Source organism: Muntiacus reevesi, chromosome 3 (genome assembly GCF_963930625.1).
Source record: "Muntiacus reevesi chromosome 3, mMunRee1.1, whole genome shotgun sequence".
Taxonomy (NCBI): Eukaryota; Metazoa; Chordata; class Mammalia; order Artiodactyla; family Cervidae; genus Muntiacus; species Muntiacus reevesi.
Window position 1 is genome coordinate 240,234,481 of NC_089251.1, and position 21,266 is coordinate 240,255,746.

The 21,266-nt window shown below is 36.8% G+C and overlaps 1 protein-coding gene across 6 annotated transcripts in view; it reads right to left on the reverse strand.

Annotated features, from left to right (window-relative positions):
* SCN1A (sodium voltage-gated channel alpha subunit 1) overlaps window positions 1-21,266 on the reverse strand; it is an 89,556-nt gene that overhangs the window by 67,457 nt on the left and 833 nt on the right. For all 6 annotated transcript variants that reach the window (XM_065931681.1, XM_065931680.1, XM_065931678.1 and 3 more), the window contains exons 2-5: window positions 7,084-7,202; window positions 4,924-5,013; window positions 2,882-3,010; window positions 306-397 (exon numbers count right to left, since the gene is read on the reverse strand). In XM_065931681.1, coding sequence (XP_065787753.1) covers window positions 306-397; window positions 2,882-3,010; window positions 4,924-5,013; window positions 7,084-7,202 — 430 coding nt within the window. The remainder of the gene's footprint in view (window positions 1-305; window positions 398-2,881; window positions 3,011-4,923; window positions 5,014-7,083; window positions 7,203-21,266) is intronic.

The following is a 21,266-nucleotide window of genomic DNA, read 5'->3' on the forward strand; positions in this document are numbered from 1 at the left end:
ACCGGTACATTTGATAGGGAACAAATCTTTAGTACAACTGACATGGAGGAAAAAACCCAGGACTTAAGTGCAAATCACATAGACCGTATAATACAGTGTCTCATGCAAGAAAGTGTTGAACTCCAAGACTGATGAAAAATATGAAACCATAAACATTTATGTTCAAATAATAATTATTCTATGAGTAACACTCATTTTTTTTATTATTATGATTTAAATGATTATGATACCCAATTTTCTGTAATGCTGAAAAGAGACCGTTGTTGAAAAACCATGACAGCTAAGCCTCAGTGTTTAGCCCTCACCTGGAATGACTGAAATTGTTTTCAGCGCTCGGAGAACTCTGAAGGTTCTCAACGCGGAGACGTTGCCCAGGTCCACAAACTCTGTCACATATCTGTAATGGGGGGTTCACACACAAACACAGTAACAGGATACAAAGAGCCATAGGTACAAGGAGCCTTATGCTTTATACTGATCACTTCTTACCTGGAATTACAGAAATAGTTTTCAAAGCTCTCAAGACTCTGAAAGTGTGAACAGCTGAAAAATTGCCTAGGCTTACAAATTCTGTTACATACCTGCAGAATTAGAGTTATTCAAGAAGTAAGCAGCATGTATATTATTTGCTTGGGTCTTTTATAAAGCCCTTCTTCGTGATTTTGAATGATAATTTTGTCAGTAACAATTTAGAAGTTAGGTTCCATCACTGTGGTTTTCTTTACTTACATCACTTAAGGCCATGAAGTGGATGTAAACTTCTTAAGTACACAATCCTTTTGTCATTGCAAAAAGCAGTACAATTGATATCATGGGTAATTTAGGAGAATTAAGTAAAAAGACAATAATTCTTGGATATACTTTTAGGCAGAAAGAGAAGAAGAACTAAAGAGCCTCTTGATGAAAGTGAAAGAGGAGAGTGAAAAAGTTGACTTAAAACTCAACATTCAAAAAACAAAGATCATGGCATCTGGTCCCATCACTTCATGGCAGATAGATGGGGAAACTACGGAAACAGTGAGAGATTTTATTTTGGAGGGCTCCAAAATCACTGCAGATGGTGATTGCAGCCATAAAGTTAAAAGATGCTTGTGTCTTGGAAGAAAAGCTATGACCAACCTAGACAGCATATTAAAAAGCAGAGACATCACTTTGCTAACAAAGGTCCATCTAGTCAAGGCTATGGTTTTTCCAGTGGTCATGTATGTATGAACGTGAGAGTTGGACTATAAAGAAAGTTGAGCACCAAAAAATTGATGCTTTTGAACTGTGGTGTTGGAAAAGGCTCTTGAGAGTCCCTTGGACTGCAAGGAGGTCAAACCAGTCAATCCTAAAGGAAATCAGTCCTGAATATTTATTGGAAGGACTGATGCTGAAACTGAAAACTCCAATACTTTGGCCACTTGATGCAAGGAACTGATTCACTGGAAAAAACCCTGATGCTGGGAAAGATTGAAGGCAGGAGGGAAAAGGGGATGACAGAGGATGAAATGGCTGGACGGGATCACCAACTCAATGGGCATTGAGTCTGAGCAAGTTCTAGGAGCTGGTGATGGACAGGGAGGCCTGGAGTGCTGCAGTCCATGGGGTCACAAAGTGTCAGACATGACTAAGTGATTGAACTGAACTAATAGTTTTAGGCCTTCAGTTTTTAAAAAAATACTTGAAATCATCCAAGAGACATTCAGGCAGACTGACATTGCCTATCTGCATGTGATCAGGATTTCTTGGTGTAACTCTTAAGTGAAAACTAGGCAAATTAAGAACAATATTTTATGGGGGCCCAATGATCACTCTTGCCATTCCTGTTATTTTAGCCTCAAAAAACAATAGCCCCTCAAAAATGCTTTATTTTGAGCCATGGCCAGAGGGGATGGTGAAGAATCAGCTCGTCTTGACTAGATATGGAATTGAGACGAGACAGGCAGCATTTGGAGCCTTGAGACTATCAGCTCCATCTCTCCTCTGTCCACCTTCCCACATCCTTATGCCTGTAAGAGGCCAGTAAATCAGCTGCTGAAGAATGAGGGTGAACCATATTGGTCCATCTTCCTCCAGATTCTAATTTCACCTAGTGCAGAGTGGCCTTCTGTTACTTTCCTGGGTTTCTTCTTTCTCAGGGAAGTTTATCACTAGACCAAAAAAAAAAAAAACAGACTACAGAAGTTGTGGTGTGTGCATTACTGAATTTATCTGGTTGAGAAATAAGGATAAGAAGGTTTATATAAAGAAAATGATGAGGAAAATTAGAAGCAGAAAGGAGAGGAAGAAAGGAAAGTATCAAGTGAGAAATAGGAAGAGGCCACAGAGTATGCTTGTTTGTAAACCTTAATTGTGCATTTGTTGATGACATAATCATTTAATAGCAAATATATTTTAAGAACCTTTTGTTTTTCTATTAGTTTGTTATGTCAAAATATTTTGATGTTTATTTTCTATTATTCTACCTAAGAAACTGGGGAAGAGTACATAATGTGGATAAGGTGAATGGAAATTTGTAGGGCCAGCGGAGGTCTTTTCGGTTGTAATTTTTAAAAACCATTTTCACAGATTGTATTATAAATACATTTTTGCTTCCATATTAGTGTGTGTGTGTGTGTGAATGTGTGTGTGTACTGTTGGAACAGTAGCATGTATGAACTTTGCTGAGAAATGTTTGTTACGTATGAACATTATTATTTCTATTACTGCAAAGCCTTTCTGCCAAAGTGAAATGCCTCTTTGACCTCTGTTGCACTAAATTAAAATCCAGAGCTTAAATGTATAAATCACACAGAAATATTCTACAGTGAAAGCAAGCAGCTTATTCTTTAAAAGCATGAACACTTGTAGAAGCCAAAATATATACCTTTTTGAAGCTTCCAAAAAAAAAAACACTTACGCAAATGTAATGACAGTGAAGTCGAGCCAGTTCCATGGGTCTCGAAGGAAAGTAAAATCTTCTAAACAGAAACCCCTTGCAATAATTTTTATAAGTGATTCAAAAGTATATATTCCTGTGAAGGTGTACCTGGAGACAAGTATCCAAAAAGAATGAATAAACTAATCACTTTCTTTCATGGCATATCAATTTCTTAACACTCTCTCATTATGTTAATAACAAACATTTAAAAAGGAATCCATGCAGGTTAAAATTATTTTCATGGAAATAAAACATAGTCTGAAATTTAAATTCAACTCCTTAACACACACAGAGTTGTTTTTAAGTTGCTCTAAGAGCAGAGTGAGAAATACATACTGTATAAAGTGTATCTGAAATGTCTTAGTATTGACACAAATGAATAGAGCCTCCTGAGAATTATCCAGTACATTCACATGATGGAGTAGCTGATCAATAATATTGTGGAAGCATAAAATTATTTTCCTTTAGAAAGTAAAAATGCTTAATTTCAATTAGGTTTTATGGATGAGGGAACATTGACAAATTAGTAAGTCTCAAGTTTTTCTCTTTTTTCAAGATAAGCTAAGTTAACTTACTTGGGAAAAGAATTTTGTTCATGCCAAATGGATAATTCTAGGGTCATCAGAGGTGAAAATCTACTTTAGAATAAAATATTGAGACAGGTTGGAAACTTAGATGTTTCCAAACTTTAAATCACTTACTCACTTTAAATGAGAAGAAAGTTATAGATTTCCAACTAGAAACTTAGATGTTTTAATCTTCAACTCAGAAGTTGGAGAATGAAATCACAGAAACAAGGGTAACTTGAGACCTGTGGGCCTCACACATTAGTGTTAATACTTAAGCAATCCTTTGTATGTAATTTTTAAAAAAATTTACTTCAGAATCTCTGGGCTTCCCTAGTGGCTCAGCTGGGAAACAATCCACCTGCAATGCAGAAGACCTGTGTTTGATCCCTGGGTTGGGAAGATCCCCTGGAGAAGGGAAAGGCTACCCACTCCAGTATTCTGGTCTGGAGAATTCCATGGACTGTATAGCCCATTGGGTCTCGAAGAGTCGGACACAATTGAGTGACTTTCACTTCTTCAGAAACTTTATCTTTTTATTGGCTCCAACCTGGAAGTGTCCAGGAAGGGAAAAGGCCCTTGAGAATACCCCCACGGTTGTTGTTTTAAGGGTCAGAAGCCACAGAGCAATAGTGGTTAGCACGCCAGCCACGAGAACAGCCCCAGCAGCACTTACCACACATCTGGCCTCACTGTCCTCAAAGCATGCCAGAACAGAGTCCATTAGAACAGTTGGCAATGCACTTGGTTTCTGAAAATGCTCCCCTTTCATTTCGGTGTGCGTGTGTGTGGGGGGGTGTTAGTTGCTCAGTTGTGTCCGACTCTTTGTGACCCCATAGACTATAGCCCGCCAGGTTCCTCCATCCATGGAATTCTCCAGGTGAGAATACGGGAGTGTGTTGCCTTTTCCTTCTCCAGGGGATCTTTCCGACCCAGGGATTAAAACCTGGTCTCCTGCATTGCAGGCAGATTCTTTACTGTCTGAGCGACAAGGGAAGCTCAGTTAGCAGAGCCCTCAGTTTATTAAGTATTCAAGTTTGCAAATCCCAAATTTTGGGATTTTTTTCCCAGCAGATATTTTGGTGACCATATTTGAAACCAATACAAGCCTGGCACAGAGTGGATGTGCCTGATGGAAATGTGAACTTGGTGAGGCTTGATGGTGTCTTTTTAGGGCGTGTGGAAGACTCACTGAATTAATCGGGACGTTAACTGGAACCAAGGTCTACCACATCGGTTCCTTTCTGTGATAACTTTCTCCATATTTGCTCTGGCCACTGTATATTCTAAAGGGAGAGTGATGAATGTGCAAGAATGATGGGCTTCTGGTCACCACCAAGTACACGTGGAGAGATATTAAATCCTAAATACATATATATATAGACATAGATATACAACAATACACACACACACACATATACATACTCACATAGGTGGCTTATAAGTTGAACTTACTCTACATTCTTTGTCCAGTCGGGAGGGTTACTCATTGTCATAAACACACAGTTTGTCAAAATAGTGCACATAATTAGCATGCTGAATAATGTAGGTTATTGTTAAGGAACACACAGAAGAAAACCCACCCCATGTATTATATTATATAAAACTAACATTGAAAAGCTCAACCTGCAGTTTGACCAGGAATCAGTGACAAGTATACTGTGGGCAAATCATCTAATCTCTTTAAATTTCATTTTTCTCATCCTTAAATTTAGATAATAACACTACTCTCACAGGGTAGTCACATAGATTGAATGAGATAATGTACAAGAAAGCTTTATAAAAGTATAAAGCGTGGCTTTTGCTACTATTATTAAATCAATCTATTTATTCCCAGAAGACCTTATTAGGAAAATTGTGGGCATTCTGGAGTTGCATGGTTTTTGAGCAGAGACCACTGATTTGAACTAATTTAGTTGATTAAAATAGTGAATCACTGAGGAAGGCACATCCTTGCAGAATTGTAATTTCTTAAACACAAGTGATAAAATATAGGCGAATATATTATAGTATTAAATGTCAGGTCGCTCTATTTCAAATGTTTACAAACATATAGCAGCATTGGATAAGATTGAAAGTGAATATTTCAAAGTCATGACTTAGCATGATATGAATATAAGCAAAACTCAACATAAAGGTGATCTTAGCAACATAAAAATGACTCGGACAAGTCACTCAACCTCTCTGTTCCACTGAATTTTCTAGTGTCTCCACTGAATTTTATGCAATGGAGCTAGTCATATGTGGAACTCATCAGTTTGAGGTACAGATTAAGTGGGACAATATGTGTGAATTATTGGAATAGGTCTGGTTAGTAGATATGATCTAAATGTTAGCTGGAACAAATGACTAGGACCTAATAGAATTATGGAGCTGAAAGGGGCCTTGAAAAATAACTGTTTAATTCCTATAATTTAGAAATCAGAGAAATAAAGCTAAAACTTTAGAGAAATTAGATAACTTGGCCAAGGAGTAAAACACAGTTTTCTTGCATTCATATCTAACGTTCAACAACAGTCTACAGCCACAGCAAAAATTTTCCATGAGTGAAAAAGAAAGTTTTCATCAAATGACCACACGATGGCACTAGAAACACAAACTAGGATAAAGAAACCTCCAAAATGTAAAAAAGCTCAGAACGTGTAAAAGTTATGTTTCAAATCTTTGAAATTCACTAATACCATACTTATACCATAAGGAATCTCTTGTTATCAGTTCAAAAATAGAATGAATTTTTAAGTTTTTGAATCTTTTTTTCTAAAGATAAAGTAGTATAAGTAGATGATAATTACACCAGTAATTCTATATTTATTATTGCCAAAGCTGTCAAATGAGACATAATCAGAAGTGACGACTTTTTGCCAATGAATATGAACAGATAAATTTAGTTGCAGAGTCCTTTTTTTTTTTAACACCAGTGAGAATCACAAAGCTAAATCCCTGAAGACCTTTTGGAAATATAATCCCTGCATCTTTCATTAACTTTCAGAGTCTTTACTAAGCAATCAGTTTTGCATGGCAGAGTCATAATTCAATGACTTCCATTTGAAATTCAGCCAGCAATCCAGTACTTACTTCACAGATTTCATTAGGAAAAGTTCAAAAACTAGCTACATATTGGCTAAAGCCCCCTGATCTTCTCCAATGGAAACTATGTTTAAAGGTTAAATCTAAAGTACACTAAAATGCTTTATATTATAGATATGGTTATATTTGGTCCTGGATATAGGTTTTGTTTTTTTCTATTATATCAGGATTCCATGCAAATTCCAGAAAGTCGCAAACCTTATACAATATTGTAAAAATTGGTCTGTTTTACACTAGATTTGTAGGATGAGGCATGTAAGTAATTTAGAAAGAGATATGTCAGACTTTCATATATAATAGACTGAAATATATATATAGTGTGTATATATAATAGTAAAGACTATAAATTTCAGTAACATTAATGTGAGTAATAAATTTTAAGAAGAGGTTTATATGACAAAAGAAAATACAAAATGAAAATGATGAAAACTACAGAATAGGACATTTCCCAACTTAACCTTACATTTAGCTACAAAGCACTTATAGATTATGTACAAATAGATAATATTGATCACTTGAAAAGGATATGAATGTACCAAAATCTTAATAGCTATTTTCCTAAGAGGATTGAAGGGAGTTAAAATGTACAGGGCAGAGGTGGCACTGAACCGGAAGATGGCTTTCCCTTTATTCAATACTATAAAAGTCTGTAAGATAGGAACACAACATAGAAATATAAAAGTATCAACCATTTAAACTCTGTTACCTACCTTCTGTTATTCCTCAACATGAGTTATTCTAATGTTGCAACTTTTTGATGTGCACCATAAGGACAAACTCTTCCAGGCTCTCTTAACTAGAAACAATATCCAGGGATATCACTTACCTTTGACCTGATACTGCAGTTTTATTGTCTGTAAGATGGTTAGCCAATATAATTTATTTATTTTCTTAGTATTTTAAATATCTAAGTTAAATGAAAGTCTCAAAAGGGTGCACATTTCATTCTACAGATCCTTAAGGTACCGCAGTTCTTTTATAGTGATTTCAGCTTTGTCATTTTGATTATCTTGAAAATTAATGCTGTAGAATGCAAAATCATTCAATAAGACTAACACTTTTTGAAATATTCTTTTACCATTTCTGCTTATTAAAAAACCACTCTGTTTATAAGAGGAAATAAAAACAGCCACCAATAAACCCACTCTTGGGTTAGATGGATGTAAACCAATGGTTGATTTCTGGAGGCCAAGTTCCCTGGAGAGTATCTGTTGACTAGGAGTACTAAATTCTGTATTTGGATTTCTGAGTTAGCTGACACATTGAACTCTAGTCCCAGTTGATTGCCTATTTCATGTAGTGCTTTCTTAGCATAGAGGAAAAGCTCAAAGACCCTGTAGAACCCAGGATGCATGGATGAGTGGAATTGGCATTCCAAAATTTAGCCATATTTGAGCACGATTAGCAGTATGTAGGCAAAACAACAACAACAAACAAAGCCGCAACGTACAACCCTGGATCAAGGATTCTTACTCATTGTTTCTTAGGACCTTTATATATATTCCAATAGCCTGGGGGTGATGAAAGGAAGCCTATTTCTCTATGAAGAACACATCTTGGGAAGGAAACTACAAATCTTTTAAATTCACCCATTCTTTCAAAAATTCTACCCCCCTTCTAAGATGCATAAATGGAAGCCAGCATTACTGCATAGCAAGCATTAAACTTATGTTCACTTTCTAGTAAGAATCTTTGACAAGGGCTTATTCTCTACATTTAGTCTTCAGGTATTCACAGATTTCTCAACTCTTTTTCCCTCTATTTTCAGGGTTTTCTAAATGCAAGCAATCATTCCAAAATGTTTACTGAGTTGTTGTTTGAAACTAGCGCTTCCTGGCTGGTATGGGTAGAAGTGCCCTAAATGAGAGCTTGGAACCTGGTCCACCCAGTGCTGGTCTCCAACCTTTTCCTGATCTGCAACATGACACTGTGAGTGAGTATTTAGCAATGAGTAAGCCAATCTGACAAACTAATGTTACATCTGTCGCATCTAATAATAAAACAGAAGAGTGTATTTTGTGGGCCTGTTTTTTCAATTTTCTGAAAATTAATTTTACTGTATTTTGTAGACTAGCCACCTCATCTTCACAACAGAGAGTTTGAGAAGCATTGCTGTACATGTAACTTTGACTCCACGTTTCCACTTTCATCTTTGATGGACAAGGGGTCAAGAATACAAAGAAAACTGTATCATCATATCCATTTGTAGAAGGTAAGAGTTTCACATGTGCTTACTGGATGTAGACAATCACCTGTGTCTACAGTTCTTGATTCATTCAGTGCCCCTGTCCCTAAATGACATTGTGATATCATCAAAAAAGGGCACAGACTTGTGCAATGCAAATGCCTTTGCCCTAGGGAGAACACACGTGTAAGGACACAGCAAGGCCCTGAGTGAGCTAATTTGGGACCAGATATGGTCCACCTTGCAAACCTATTGCCGATGCTTCCTCTCCCCAAAATTATGCTGGGTAAACCCTAGAAGAAATTTTATGGGCTGGGAGTGGGAGAGCCAGTAAAAACATGACATAGGATATATTTTTTAAAAATAAGTATCCCCTTGTTTCAAATCATATTACAAGCCTAATCTTGGAAAGGGCTTCCCTGGTGGCTCAGTGGTAAAGAATCTGCCTGCAATGCAAGAGATGCAGGTTCAATCCCTGGAGCAGGAAATGGCAACCTACTCCAGTCTTCTTGCCTGGGAAATCTCATGGACAGAGGAGCTTGCTGAGCTACAGCCCATGGGGTCGCAAAGAGTCAAACACACCTTAGTGATCAGACAACTACAACAAATTTTGGAGAAGTTACAGTCCATATGGGGCTAAATCATGAACTTGGAGAGGGAGATGAAGATGATCCTGACTGTAGCTCAGTGGATAAGAATAACAATCCAGCGCATCCTGAGATGGGACCACACACAGAAAAGATCACCCGTGACTCTGGCTGCGTAGCCAGCCTCCAGTCTGAACCATAAGCAGATCTAACAAAGGAAGAAGTAGAAAAGAGGGAGGAAGAGGGTGATGAAGGCAAAGCTGCAGAGGCCAAATGAAAGGGTGTAAGACAGAAGGAACCTCTGCCCTAAAGACCAAGAAGAAAAAGAAGCAAGACTCTGAAATTGAACCAAGAGGAGCCCAAAAAGGCATAGAAAAGAGCCAGAACTCAGCAGGGCGAAGCTAATGAACACCACAGCACCCCTGATGTTGATAAACAATTCTCAATTTAAAAGTCCTTACACATACAGAAATTAATACTTTGACTCAAAGGTTAAAGGCAAAAGGACATAATTCTCAACTGTTCAAGACAGATGGAGACTTTTACTGATTTTAGGATATTTTCACTTATTTACTTAAAAAATTCAAAGAATGTATTTTTAACTTAAGAAATGTGTGCACAGTGTGAAAGTGCTTACAATTAGAATGCACAATGAAATTAGTGAGGTTTTACTATATAACAATGCTTGTTCTTTAATTTTTTGCCAGCAGTATAGAGAGATAAGACATTCTTGATAGCATTCCTAGGAAGCTGGTGATAAGACCAGCATTAAGGAACCATTTCAGGGTTTCTTCTGTGAGGACTGTTGTTCCCAGGTTGAAACATATATATTTACATACAATCTACACAAATATTTCCTTGAAGTATTTATGGATTCATTTCAAACAGCTGACTTACAAAGAAACCTAATGTGAGAATCTTGAATCTGTAACCATTTTTTATGTTAGTAAGTTCCATTTAGAACTTCAAATTTACTGTTTGTAATTAATCTCATATCTATTTCATCATCTATCTGTATTCATCCTCCTTATATTTACTTGCATATCCAAGAAGCCAAACATTTAGTTCCTAAGTATTAAGGATTAACGAAAGGATGTGCGTGCATGTGCATGCTCAGTCGCTTACTTGCCCCAAAAGACTCTCAAATTGCCCCAAATAATGGTATTGATGGTCCTGAAGGGAGATGAGAGTAAGAAGGGAATACTGTTTACTTACAAGTAGTCAAGTAACTCTAGAATTTTCCAACATAGAGATATCTGCCTCCCTCGTTTCACAGGTAAGGGATCAAAAAGAAAACAGCAGGGAAGGTAGGCAAGAAGTTTCTGTACTTTAAATTGTATAAACAATATGTATGGAGAAGGAAATGGCAACCCACTCCAGTATTCTCGCCAGGAGAATTCCATGGACAGAGGAGCCTGGCAGCCTACAGTCCATACAGTCCCTGGGGTCACAAAGAGTTCGACACGACTGAGTGACTAACATTTTCACTTTCAGGCAAGATGTTTCTATACTTTAAATTGTATAAACAAATAAGCAACTTTAAGCAAAGCAAGATTTATGACCTGTTCCACTGAGTGACATTTTTAACTCCCTGCCCCTAATTTTTTATTGTAAAATACACCAAATATAAAATTTACCATTTTAACCATTCTAAGTATACAAGTTTGGTGTTGACTTTTTTAGTGAATGTACTGAATGTCTTATTAGAGGAAAGTATCTTAACATTCTTTAAATCTAGTTAGTTTAATAAAAATTTCATCAACATAACTACCCAGGAAAATTTTTATTGCATTGTCACTTCAATAGAAAAGAAAAACTTCAGAATTGATTGTGGAGGAGAAAAGGCGATACGGTAGTATTCCGCTTGAAACAGACTTCTTTTTTTTAAACAGCCCAAGGCTGTAGGAAATTCATGAAGTCATTTTAACCTGAGAATAATACTGTGCCTCAGAACAAGTTTCAAGACAGCATTTTGACTGAATTAGAAATGAGAGGTTATATATAAAATGCCACTTCAGAGGCACATTTGTAGGAATATAACTCTTCATCTACTAGGTATTGATCAGGCTTGTCACTTATTTCTTCTATGGATAGCTACCAAACTCAAGTAGCATTTACTAAGCCCCTGTATGTTAAGCTGTTAATATGTATGAGTGTTTCAGACACTTGGAAAGCAGCCTAGACCTAATTCTCAGTCCAATTGCTAATTCAATTCACTTCAATGCAGAAGATGTGTGTTAACCGTTTAGCACAATATTCACAAAGTTCTGTGCTAAAGTTTGTAGGGAAAACAAAGACCCCCAAGAAACTTGGAATAAGTAGTAAGCTATGACCCCAAGAAGCCTGAAACCTAGTAAATGTTCAACTATCTATACTGACAGAAGAAAATCTACAAGTATTAGTGAAAGTTTACTTAGACCAGAGCTACCAAATAGAGGGATTGGGGGCAGGAGGAGAAGGGGATGACAGAGGATGAGATGGCTGGATGGCATCACCGACTCAATGGGCATGAGTTTGAGTAAACTCTGGGAGTTGGTGATGGACAGGGAGGCCTGGCATGCTGCGATTCATGGGTTCGCAAAGAGTCGGACACGACTGAGCGACTGAACTGAACTGACTGACCAAATAGAAATACTATGTGAACTACAAATCTGTGATTTTAAACATTCTAATAGCCATATTTACAGATGGCTAACAAACACATGAAAAGATGCTCAACATCACTCATTATCAGAGAAATGCAAATCAAAACCACAATGAGGTACCATTACACGCCAGTCAGGATGGCTGCTATCCAAAAGTCTACAAGCAATAAATGCTGGAGAGGGTGTGGAGAAAAGGGAACCCTCTTACACTGTTGGTGGGAATGCAAACTAGCACAGCCACTATGGAGAACAGTGTGGAGATTTCTTAAAAAACTGGAAATAGAACTGCCATATGACCCAGCAATACCACTTCTGGGCATACACACAGAGGAATCCAGATCTGAAAGAGACACGTGCACCCCAATGTTCATCACGGCACTGTTCATAATAGCCAGGACATGAAAGCAGCCTAGATGCCCATCAGCAGATGAATGGATAAGGAAGCTGTGGTACATATACACCATGGAATATTACTCAGCCATTAAAAAGAATTCATTTGAATCAGTTCTAATGAGATGGATGAAACTGGAGCCCATTATACAGAGTGAAGTAAGCCAGAAAGATAAAGAACATTACAGTATACTAACACATATCTATGGAATTTAGAAAGATTGTTACGATAACCCTATATGCAAAACAGAAAAAGAGACACAGAAGTACAGAACAGACTTTTGAACTCTGTGGGAGAAGGTGAGGGTGGGATGTTTCGGAAGAACAGCATGTATATTATCTATGGTGAAACAGATCACCAGCCCAGGTGGGATGCATGAGTCAAGTGCTCGGACCTGGTGCACTGGGAACACCCAGAGGAATCAGGTGGAGAGGGAGGTGGGAGGGGGGATCGGGATGGAGAATACGTGTAACTCTATGGCTGATCCATATCGATGTATGACAAAACCCACTGAAAAAATAAATAAATAAAAAATAAGGAAAAAAAAGCAGATGAAATTAATCTGAATAATATTCTCTTTAACCCAGTATATCCTATATATTATCATTTGGGGATGAAATCAGTATTAAAAATTATTGAGATAATTTACATCCTCTTTTTATACCATTCTAAATCTTCAAAGACTGAACATGCCACGTGTCAAATACATTTCAAGTACAACAGCCACGCATGAATGCTGTCCACTGAACTGGGCAGCGCTGACCTAGGTGTAAACCATTCATTGTACTGCCAGGTCATACCCTCTCCAGCAAGCCTTGTTAGGTAAAAATCCATTCCAGCTTTAAAGAAAACAACAACAAAAACCCAAGCAGGTTAACACTCCTGATAATCAAAGTTTAACAGTCTAGAAAGCAACATTAGGAATGTACAAGTAGGATTTGGTTGGGGTTTTATTTTTTATTCTTTTTTCTTTTAAAAAAATTATTTAGGATTTGTTTTAGCTTATGTATTTATTAAGAGTGTGGACTCTGGAGTTGGATACCTGGCTCAAAATCTGGTTGTGCTGCCTTCCAGCATTGAGATCTTGGATGAGCTATTAATTTTTCTGTGACTCATTTGTCTCTTTTGAAAAATGGGAATGTATACACTAAATGTGGGGCTTCTCAGGTGGCACTAGAGGTAAAGAACCAGGCTCCCACTGCAGGAGACATAAGGGACACGAGTTCAATCCCTGGGTCAGGAAGATGCCTTGGAGAAGGACATGGCAACTCTCTCCAGTGTTCTGCTTGGGAAATCCCATGAACAGAGGAGCCTAGCAGGTGATAGTCTGTGGGGGCACAAATCAGAAACAATTGAAGCGACTTAGCATGCACTCATGCACTAAGCTCAGAGGTGTGATTCTAATTTAGTAGGTCAGATCGTGATGTCCAGTATTCTGTACTTTTAATGAATAACTAGGGTGATCTGCAATAGGAGGACTATGAATCTGTTTTTGTTATCAATGCCTATGCAATGCACCTGCATTAAAATCTTTCCCCTTTATACACTGCATAGTCAATAAGAAAACACTTAAGTTATAATAGTTTGGTAGGATTACTGTTTATGAATCTGTACTTGTTAACTAGTTAGTAATCCTTCTTGTCTCTGAGACTAGAAAATGATTATCTTTTCCCCTCAGGATGAACACTGAATTTAACAAACAATAGTTTCACAGTTCCCTTAAAAACTACGTCCATTATCTTAATTTTTCTTTCAATCGAGGTGTTTTGCTTCTTAAATAGTTTAAACCTAAGGCCCAGCTTTGTGCTTATCTAAACATTATTTAAAAATTGCCAAATAAAAGGACTGATGCCAATTCAATTTGCCTGCTCGTATAGTAAATGTACTGGCAAAGCAAAAGAAATAACAGAGGAAGGTGAGCAATGACCATGAATAATAGAAAAACACAGAATATGCTATCGGTCAATTACCTTTATTCTTTAGCCTCAAAATTTAGAGAGGCGATTTTCAACCTGTACTTGTGTGATCCAAAAATGTGCTTGGAGGTTAATTGTTTGGAACTCTGAACATCTTTTCCCAAAGAAAGGATATATATTTACACATAGATTCAAAAGCCTATGTAACTCCTAATGAAATAGGATTCTGTGTAATGACAGCGTGGAACTCTATCACTCTTCATAAGTCATCACTCTAAAAGTGGTAACAGATTTCTAAGTTGGGCAGCAAGGTGCACCTCTCTTCCCACTTTGATATTACCCTGGCATTCAAATTAGGGAAATTCCTTGGCTCTATCTTCTTCGAGAAGTGGGGTCAAAGTTTTTCTAACTCTAAACTGTTGGCCTGAGAAGAGGTTCCAGCAAGAAAGGGCAGAATGAAACCACATGGCAGGAGAAGAGATGCTTCAGAACTTTGGGTGTAAATAATTGCATAGAAAGGCAAGAGATTCCCATTAGTACATATCTCTGGGGACATCTTTCACTGTGGGCCAATTCCTTGGCATCTAATTCTATTTTTTTCCCTATGAGCTATCTAAATGATCTCACCTACTTCTTTGCCTTTTTTCTTTTTCTTTTAGTAACCTGTGGATTCAGGCCAAGATTTCCCTCCTTTCCTGGCTCACTGAGGGATGGAAAGCTTTCTCACAGCTTCTCTACCTGATTCCAAAGTGAGTGAGCAATAATTTAAAAAACGTTTTCTCTCCCAATCTCATTCTATTTTTCTGCTTAGATGAGGGATAACCAGCCTAGGGAACAATCTGTGAACTGATGCCTGTCCATGGCCCACCAAGCTTTAATATCCAGCCCTCATTTAATTGTCTTGAAGCAAGGAATCACAAATCAACACCCCACAGAGGCTAGACAGTGCAAGAGACATGCTAATTTCTGGTATGTAAATCAGTGATGCCAGATCTGATAGTGTGTGAGAAACCTAAATATGCAGGGTTACACATATGTGTGCAATCTTCTGATTTATAAATCTCAGACAATAATTCAAAATTTTAAACAGTATTGCATAAGACAAACAAAAATACATCTGCAGGTTCAGGCCTCATAGGTTTTCTTGTTTTGTTTTGTTTTTAATTTTTGCTTTAAGTTCATGCAAAGGAGAAAAATATGTACCCAGAAAAGTGTCTGTAAAATTGCTTGTCCCTAAGGTTTAGCTGGGTAGAATAGTTGCAGTGGGGCCAGTGCTAGAGATGACCCCATAATTGGTCCCCAACTGGATTCCCGACAGCTGGTTACAGATGCTTCTGCCTCTGACTCAGACGGAGAGAAAAAATTATAACCACTGGTAAATTGATAAAATCTAGGGGTCAAATATTTCTAATCCCTGTATCTTTAGCCTATAACATGGGTATGGTACATAGTCCATGCTCAGTTAATTTTTCATTGACAGAAAAAGATTAATTGGTCCAGTTTTATTGCAGATGTTGCTGTATGAAGACTTTGGGCAAATTATTCCATGTCAATTTCTTCATCTGAATGGAGAAGATTATAATATTACTAACCTCAGGGTGGTTTAAAGGGATAGAAATTAAATAAAACATGTCAATCTCCTTAATGAGTTCCAAGTGCCATATAAACACAAGGATTAAAGGATTAAAAATGTAAGTATCTCTGGTTTTCAAATATATACACAAACACTTGTGTATACAAACTCAAATATATACACAAACAAACACTTGTTAAAATGTATGTGTTTTAACAAAGCAGTGCCAATTTTCACATTGGAGCTTTGCTGCTGTTTCTTTCCTCCCAAATTTCATATTCAAAAAACCATGCCATCCATTTGCTCCCATCTAATACTTAAGCCTTATGTCTCCAAAATGGATTCTGATCTCATGCAATATTCTTTGTCTTCACTGTCAAAAATCTAGACCAGACCTTCTACAAAGACCCCCCAACTTGATCTTAAAAGCAAAACGTGAACATTGTCACTTCTCTACCCAAAGTCTTCAGAGAATTATTTTTCCCTTATACTTCAAACTCTTGGGGCTTGGATCTAGCCCCAAGCCCACCTCCCCAACCACATCTTACTTTCATTTTACTTACGTCCTGCCATATTACATGTCTTATTACAGGCTGTCCCCTTCCCCTGGAAGACTTCTCTCTTCTTTCTACGCTTGAGATCCCAATTTAAATGGCATTTCTTTACAGAGGCACACAATTCATGTTACCTGAATCTGTCCTCTTTGGAAAAAAATGTGCTTATTACTCTATTAGAATTCTCACTCTATTAGAATTATCAATCTATTAGAATGAGTGTAATTTTCTTTTTTTTTTTATCAGTGTAATTTTCTAATTAATTTAGGAACTCATCTGGAGTCACTGAGTCTCAAAGATTTTAGATTTTATAAAGGCAGGCCCTGATTGAGTAGAAGTATGAAGCAACAAGTCAGGTTTGGGAAATACTGCCAGCCGAGGAGATGAGGAGGACAGCTTCACAGTGGCCTGTGTGGAGAGGCAGGAAAAGGAGAGACAGGCTTATTTAGATTCCATCCCTGACTTCTCTTCAATAGTGTGACAACTGCAAATCCAGAGTAGCATGGCAATAAGCCATGGAAGCTGAAGGATCTGGTTTGAAATCTAGTCTCTGTTACTTAATAGCTCTATGATCTTAGGAAAATTACTTTACCTCAGTTTCATCATTTTAAAATAAAGATAAGAATTATCTTGGAAGAGCATGTTGGTTAAATAAGAACTGTACATTTCCTAAAGCATAGACAGAGCTTGGCTTTTATTTGTCTAGCACACGTTCTTCACAGTCTCTATCCTTTTTCAGAAAACCGCTGCCTCACTGGCCACATGGCTTGGGTGGAGCTGATCCATCCCTTGGCAACACTGGTCAACATGTGACACTGATCTGGCCAATGAGATCATCACAAACCCTTGGCTACCGTGGCTGGTTCAGAATAGGTTATGCGACCTAGTAAAATGAATTCCAGGAGAAGTTTTGAAGAAAAAATGAGTTCTTTTCTTTGGAGTTACTAGGCAGTAGAAGTTAGTTTGGGGCTACTGATGGCTATTTCTACCATCTTGTGGGAAGAACCAGCCTGTGAATGCAGCTGGCTAGGTGGAAGCAGGGTGAGAAATGCAAAAGGACTGTGTCCTGATGACACTGTTTTAAGTACTGGATCCTTTGGTAGTAAGACCAGATTTACCCCATACACACATTTATTTGTTTGATTCTTTGTTTTCAAAAACTATTTTCCATTGAGGTTTGGTCACTTTCATTTGAAGTTTTACTAATATGGCAGGTACTTGATAAATGGTAACCATTAATTTACTACCACCCTCATCAACTTGGGATTATTTCTGAGCCAGAGACAGGGAGGTGACAAAGAAGGAAGGGACATAAGGCAGAAACAAAGGGTGGGTAGGAGAAAGATCTAAAAGTGAACTATAGTGCCCTGAAACTAAGGGAGGGAGAGCCTGGGTGACTGGTAATTTTAGAGGAGCTAATGATATACAAAGAAAAATCATAAAGATGAGACTTCATGGAATCATGAGCTTTTACCATCTATTACTCTGATTTTCTTTTAAATTACTTTTGCAAGAAAAACTACCTAATCCCAATTTGTTTAAAACCAAAACAAATAACTCTCCCTACCTCACGTAACAATTAAAAACTGTGGTGATGACAAACCAGGCATGAATTTAAAATCAAAAAGGTCCTGTCCGATTTTTCATGCAGTCCCAATAAAGAGGGGCTTTTAGAAGAGCTGGTAAAAGGGGAGAATAAATTGTCTCTAAATGGTTGGTGAGACAGTCAAGTAAACAGTACATTTTTAAATGGATACATTTGTACATTCCATAATTAACAAACATCCATTTTCACTGCACAGCTAAAATACCTCATTCTATTTCCAGTACACTGTCACAGTCAAAAGGATACTAATGAGTCATCTGTAATTTTAAGAAGAAAATGAGAAGGAAGAAATTTTCTATAATAAAGAGTGGGTGAAGAATTTGAGTGTATAGCCAAATGGTGCAATATCAACCGAAGCTATGAAAGGAAACTGTGGGGAAAACAAAATATATCCCATGAGGAAATAAAGGTGTGTTCACAAGCTAAAATGTGCCTTGCCACCCAGTAAATAAACGAAAAAAAAGAACCCAACCTGGAATCATGTTCTGAAGACCATGGAACCAAAGTTAACACAGTGTGGAAAATTCTGTGGGTCTCTTCTGATAGCACTGTTAATTTATTCCTTAGTTCTTACCTTGGACTTCTGAAGGCTTAAAACATCTGAGGGTCTGGAATGCTTCATGTGCCATGAATGTTCATGAGACTGTTGATACTAATTTTCCAGTTACTGCCACAATACCATTGACCATGGATTAAACTATTTTAACAACCTCAGCAGAAATTTTGAACATTATATAATTAGTACATTTTAAACTGGGGCAAAAGAGATAAAAATATGTGGGCATATGCCATCCGAAAATATACCATCAGCAGTGACATTTCCATAAGCTCACTGACATTGTCTTTGTAGAAGATCATAGACAGCTTCGCTGTGGTTTGTGTCCTTTCTATTCCTTACAGGTAAATTCGTTATATATGTGCACCACTGCACTAAAACAACAAAGACTCTCCAACCATTCTGATAAAAGGCTTGCTTTATTCTATACATTTTTAAGAAGGAAAATATAGAGTTGTGATATATAGACACAACTGACACCTTAAGTATTGTACTTGAGTTAAGCCTTAGGGGAATCACTAGCCTGATTAATATTTGTATGTTACAACCCACGAAGGCAATAAAACTCACATCCCCAATATTGGTGAGAATGGGAAATCTCATCCTAGGAAGCTTTTTCGCCAGTGACTCTTCCATCATTAGACCCTTTATCTATGCCAGGAATACTGTGTATGTGTATTGTGTTGTTTAATGAAGATCACCCTGCCATCCTCAGACACCCAAGCCACTAAAATGAAACTGGTCAAATATCATAAGAAATATTCATTATTTTTAAAAGGTTATTATTTTTCTAAGCATTCTACCATCAATCAGAGGAAACAAATTCAGAATTTAAGACTATTCCTCTATACTGAAACAATCCAATTATGAAGGAAAATTTAAAACTAGAAAAGATTGTAAAACTATAGAAAGTTTTAAAACATGAACATGAAAAAAAAAGGAAATTTCAAACACACAACTCAAGCATGCCATGTTAGTTTTTAAGGATTTCAGTCCTAAAAAAAGTTTCATTTGTATTTCTGTTGAATGACTTACATTTGGAGACTTGCTTGATGTCAGCTCAAAGTGAAAGCAATGGATGTGCCTCAACTTGGGGAAACCTCCTTTCTGATAACAATATTTCTCTTATCAGGTTGTGTTACTTGCATACTGATTTGTTCCGAAATGTCAAAATGTTTTTCCTTCCTCACACAATGTGCATTTGAAGATAAGGATATGGTAAAGACAAGTTTGAATGTGAACCTAACAAAGTTTATAAGGGTTACTTCAGCACAAGAATCTGGCTAAATAATCATTCCTTCAGAGTCTGTCTTTCATCCTCAGGTTCAAGATCTTTCTTTTAATTATTTGGAAGGGTTTACATCATTTTGTTTTCCATCTGTCTTTATATCCTTTGTTATGCCTCATTCATTATAAACCAATTGTGGACTGCTTTGTCTGGGGACATTTGCTCAAGATGACAACTTTATCAATCTAAAACCTTTTCAACTTAAAGGAAAAGATTGACTGGATGATTTGGTTTCTATTTGAAGAAGAGCCACCTTTGTCCACACGCATTAGTTTGGTCTTTCTCTACTTATGCACTTATTGTTTTACAGATAAGGACATGGCAGTGGATCCGGGATCCTAGCTGTGGATCCTGTTTGATGAAGTGGTAGACTCTGGGTGACTTCAATAACTTTCAGATGGTTATTTCTACTGGAAAGCTGGGGACTGGATGTCTAGGGGTAGCAAAATGCCTGCTTAGGATGAAGATTGCTAACCCACCCACGATAATAACAGCTCTAAATAGCTTGGATATGTCCAATGGTTATAAATAAAGTCATACATAAAGTCATATACTTTATTGCAATGAATTTCTGGCTAGAACATATCAGAGTCATAACTTCAATAATAGAGTAATTTAAAATAAGTTAAAATGTTTGAATAACTGGTTTATCACATTTTTACTTTAAAAAAATACAAATAACCCCCTTGTAGACTGCTTAATATGGTTTTTAGCTTTTCAGATATCATATTAATTTCCAAAGGAGTGATTGAATGATAAAATGTAATTTTTCTCTTAATTTAAATGGCAGTTATGAAACAGATAGTGGCTTACCTACTAAGATTTAATACTACAATGTTAAAAAGCAAATTTAAATAAAAGATAATAAATCTATTGAAAATGATTAATCTCTTCCATTACTGTAAAATGGACAAATCAGTTTTAAAAAGGAAAATTGTTATACTTAAACCAGCTATATCCTGAAAAGTTAAAAAAAAAAATCTGAACATAAGAGGTTTCTACCTCTGAAAGCTGCAGCAGTCAATGAGGAGCAATTTACAAAACTGCCTTGAATTAACATACCATAATTCCAAACCTGCACTTCATAAAAATTAACATAATTGTGCCAGCAACCAAAAACATCCCTAAAAGTTTTGGGGGCATTTTTAAGGATCATATTTAACTAACATTTCATTTGCTTAATTACAATCTTTGTGCTATACCTTTCCACCAAGAGTTAACAAATATGTTGTTTTAGGTGAAAACTATAATAAAATATCGCAAACTAACAAGCCATAAATTTAATCTAAAATCAATATAATAATTTTATCTTTTTTTTATACTTTTCTTCTTGGCTTGGTGAAATCATGGTCATAATGAAAGGATAAGTACTTAATACATTCATTTCAAGCATAATACTCAAATTAATGT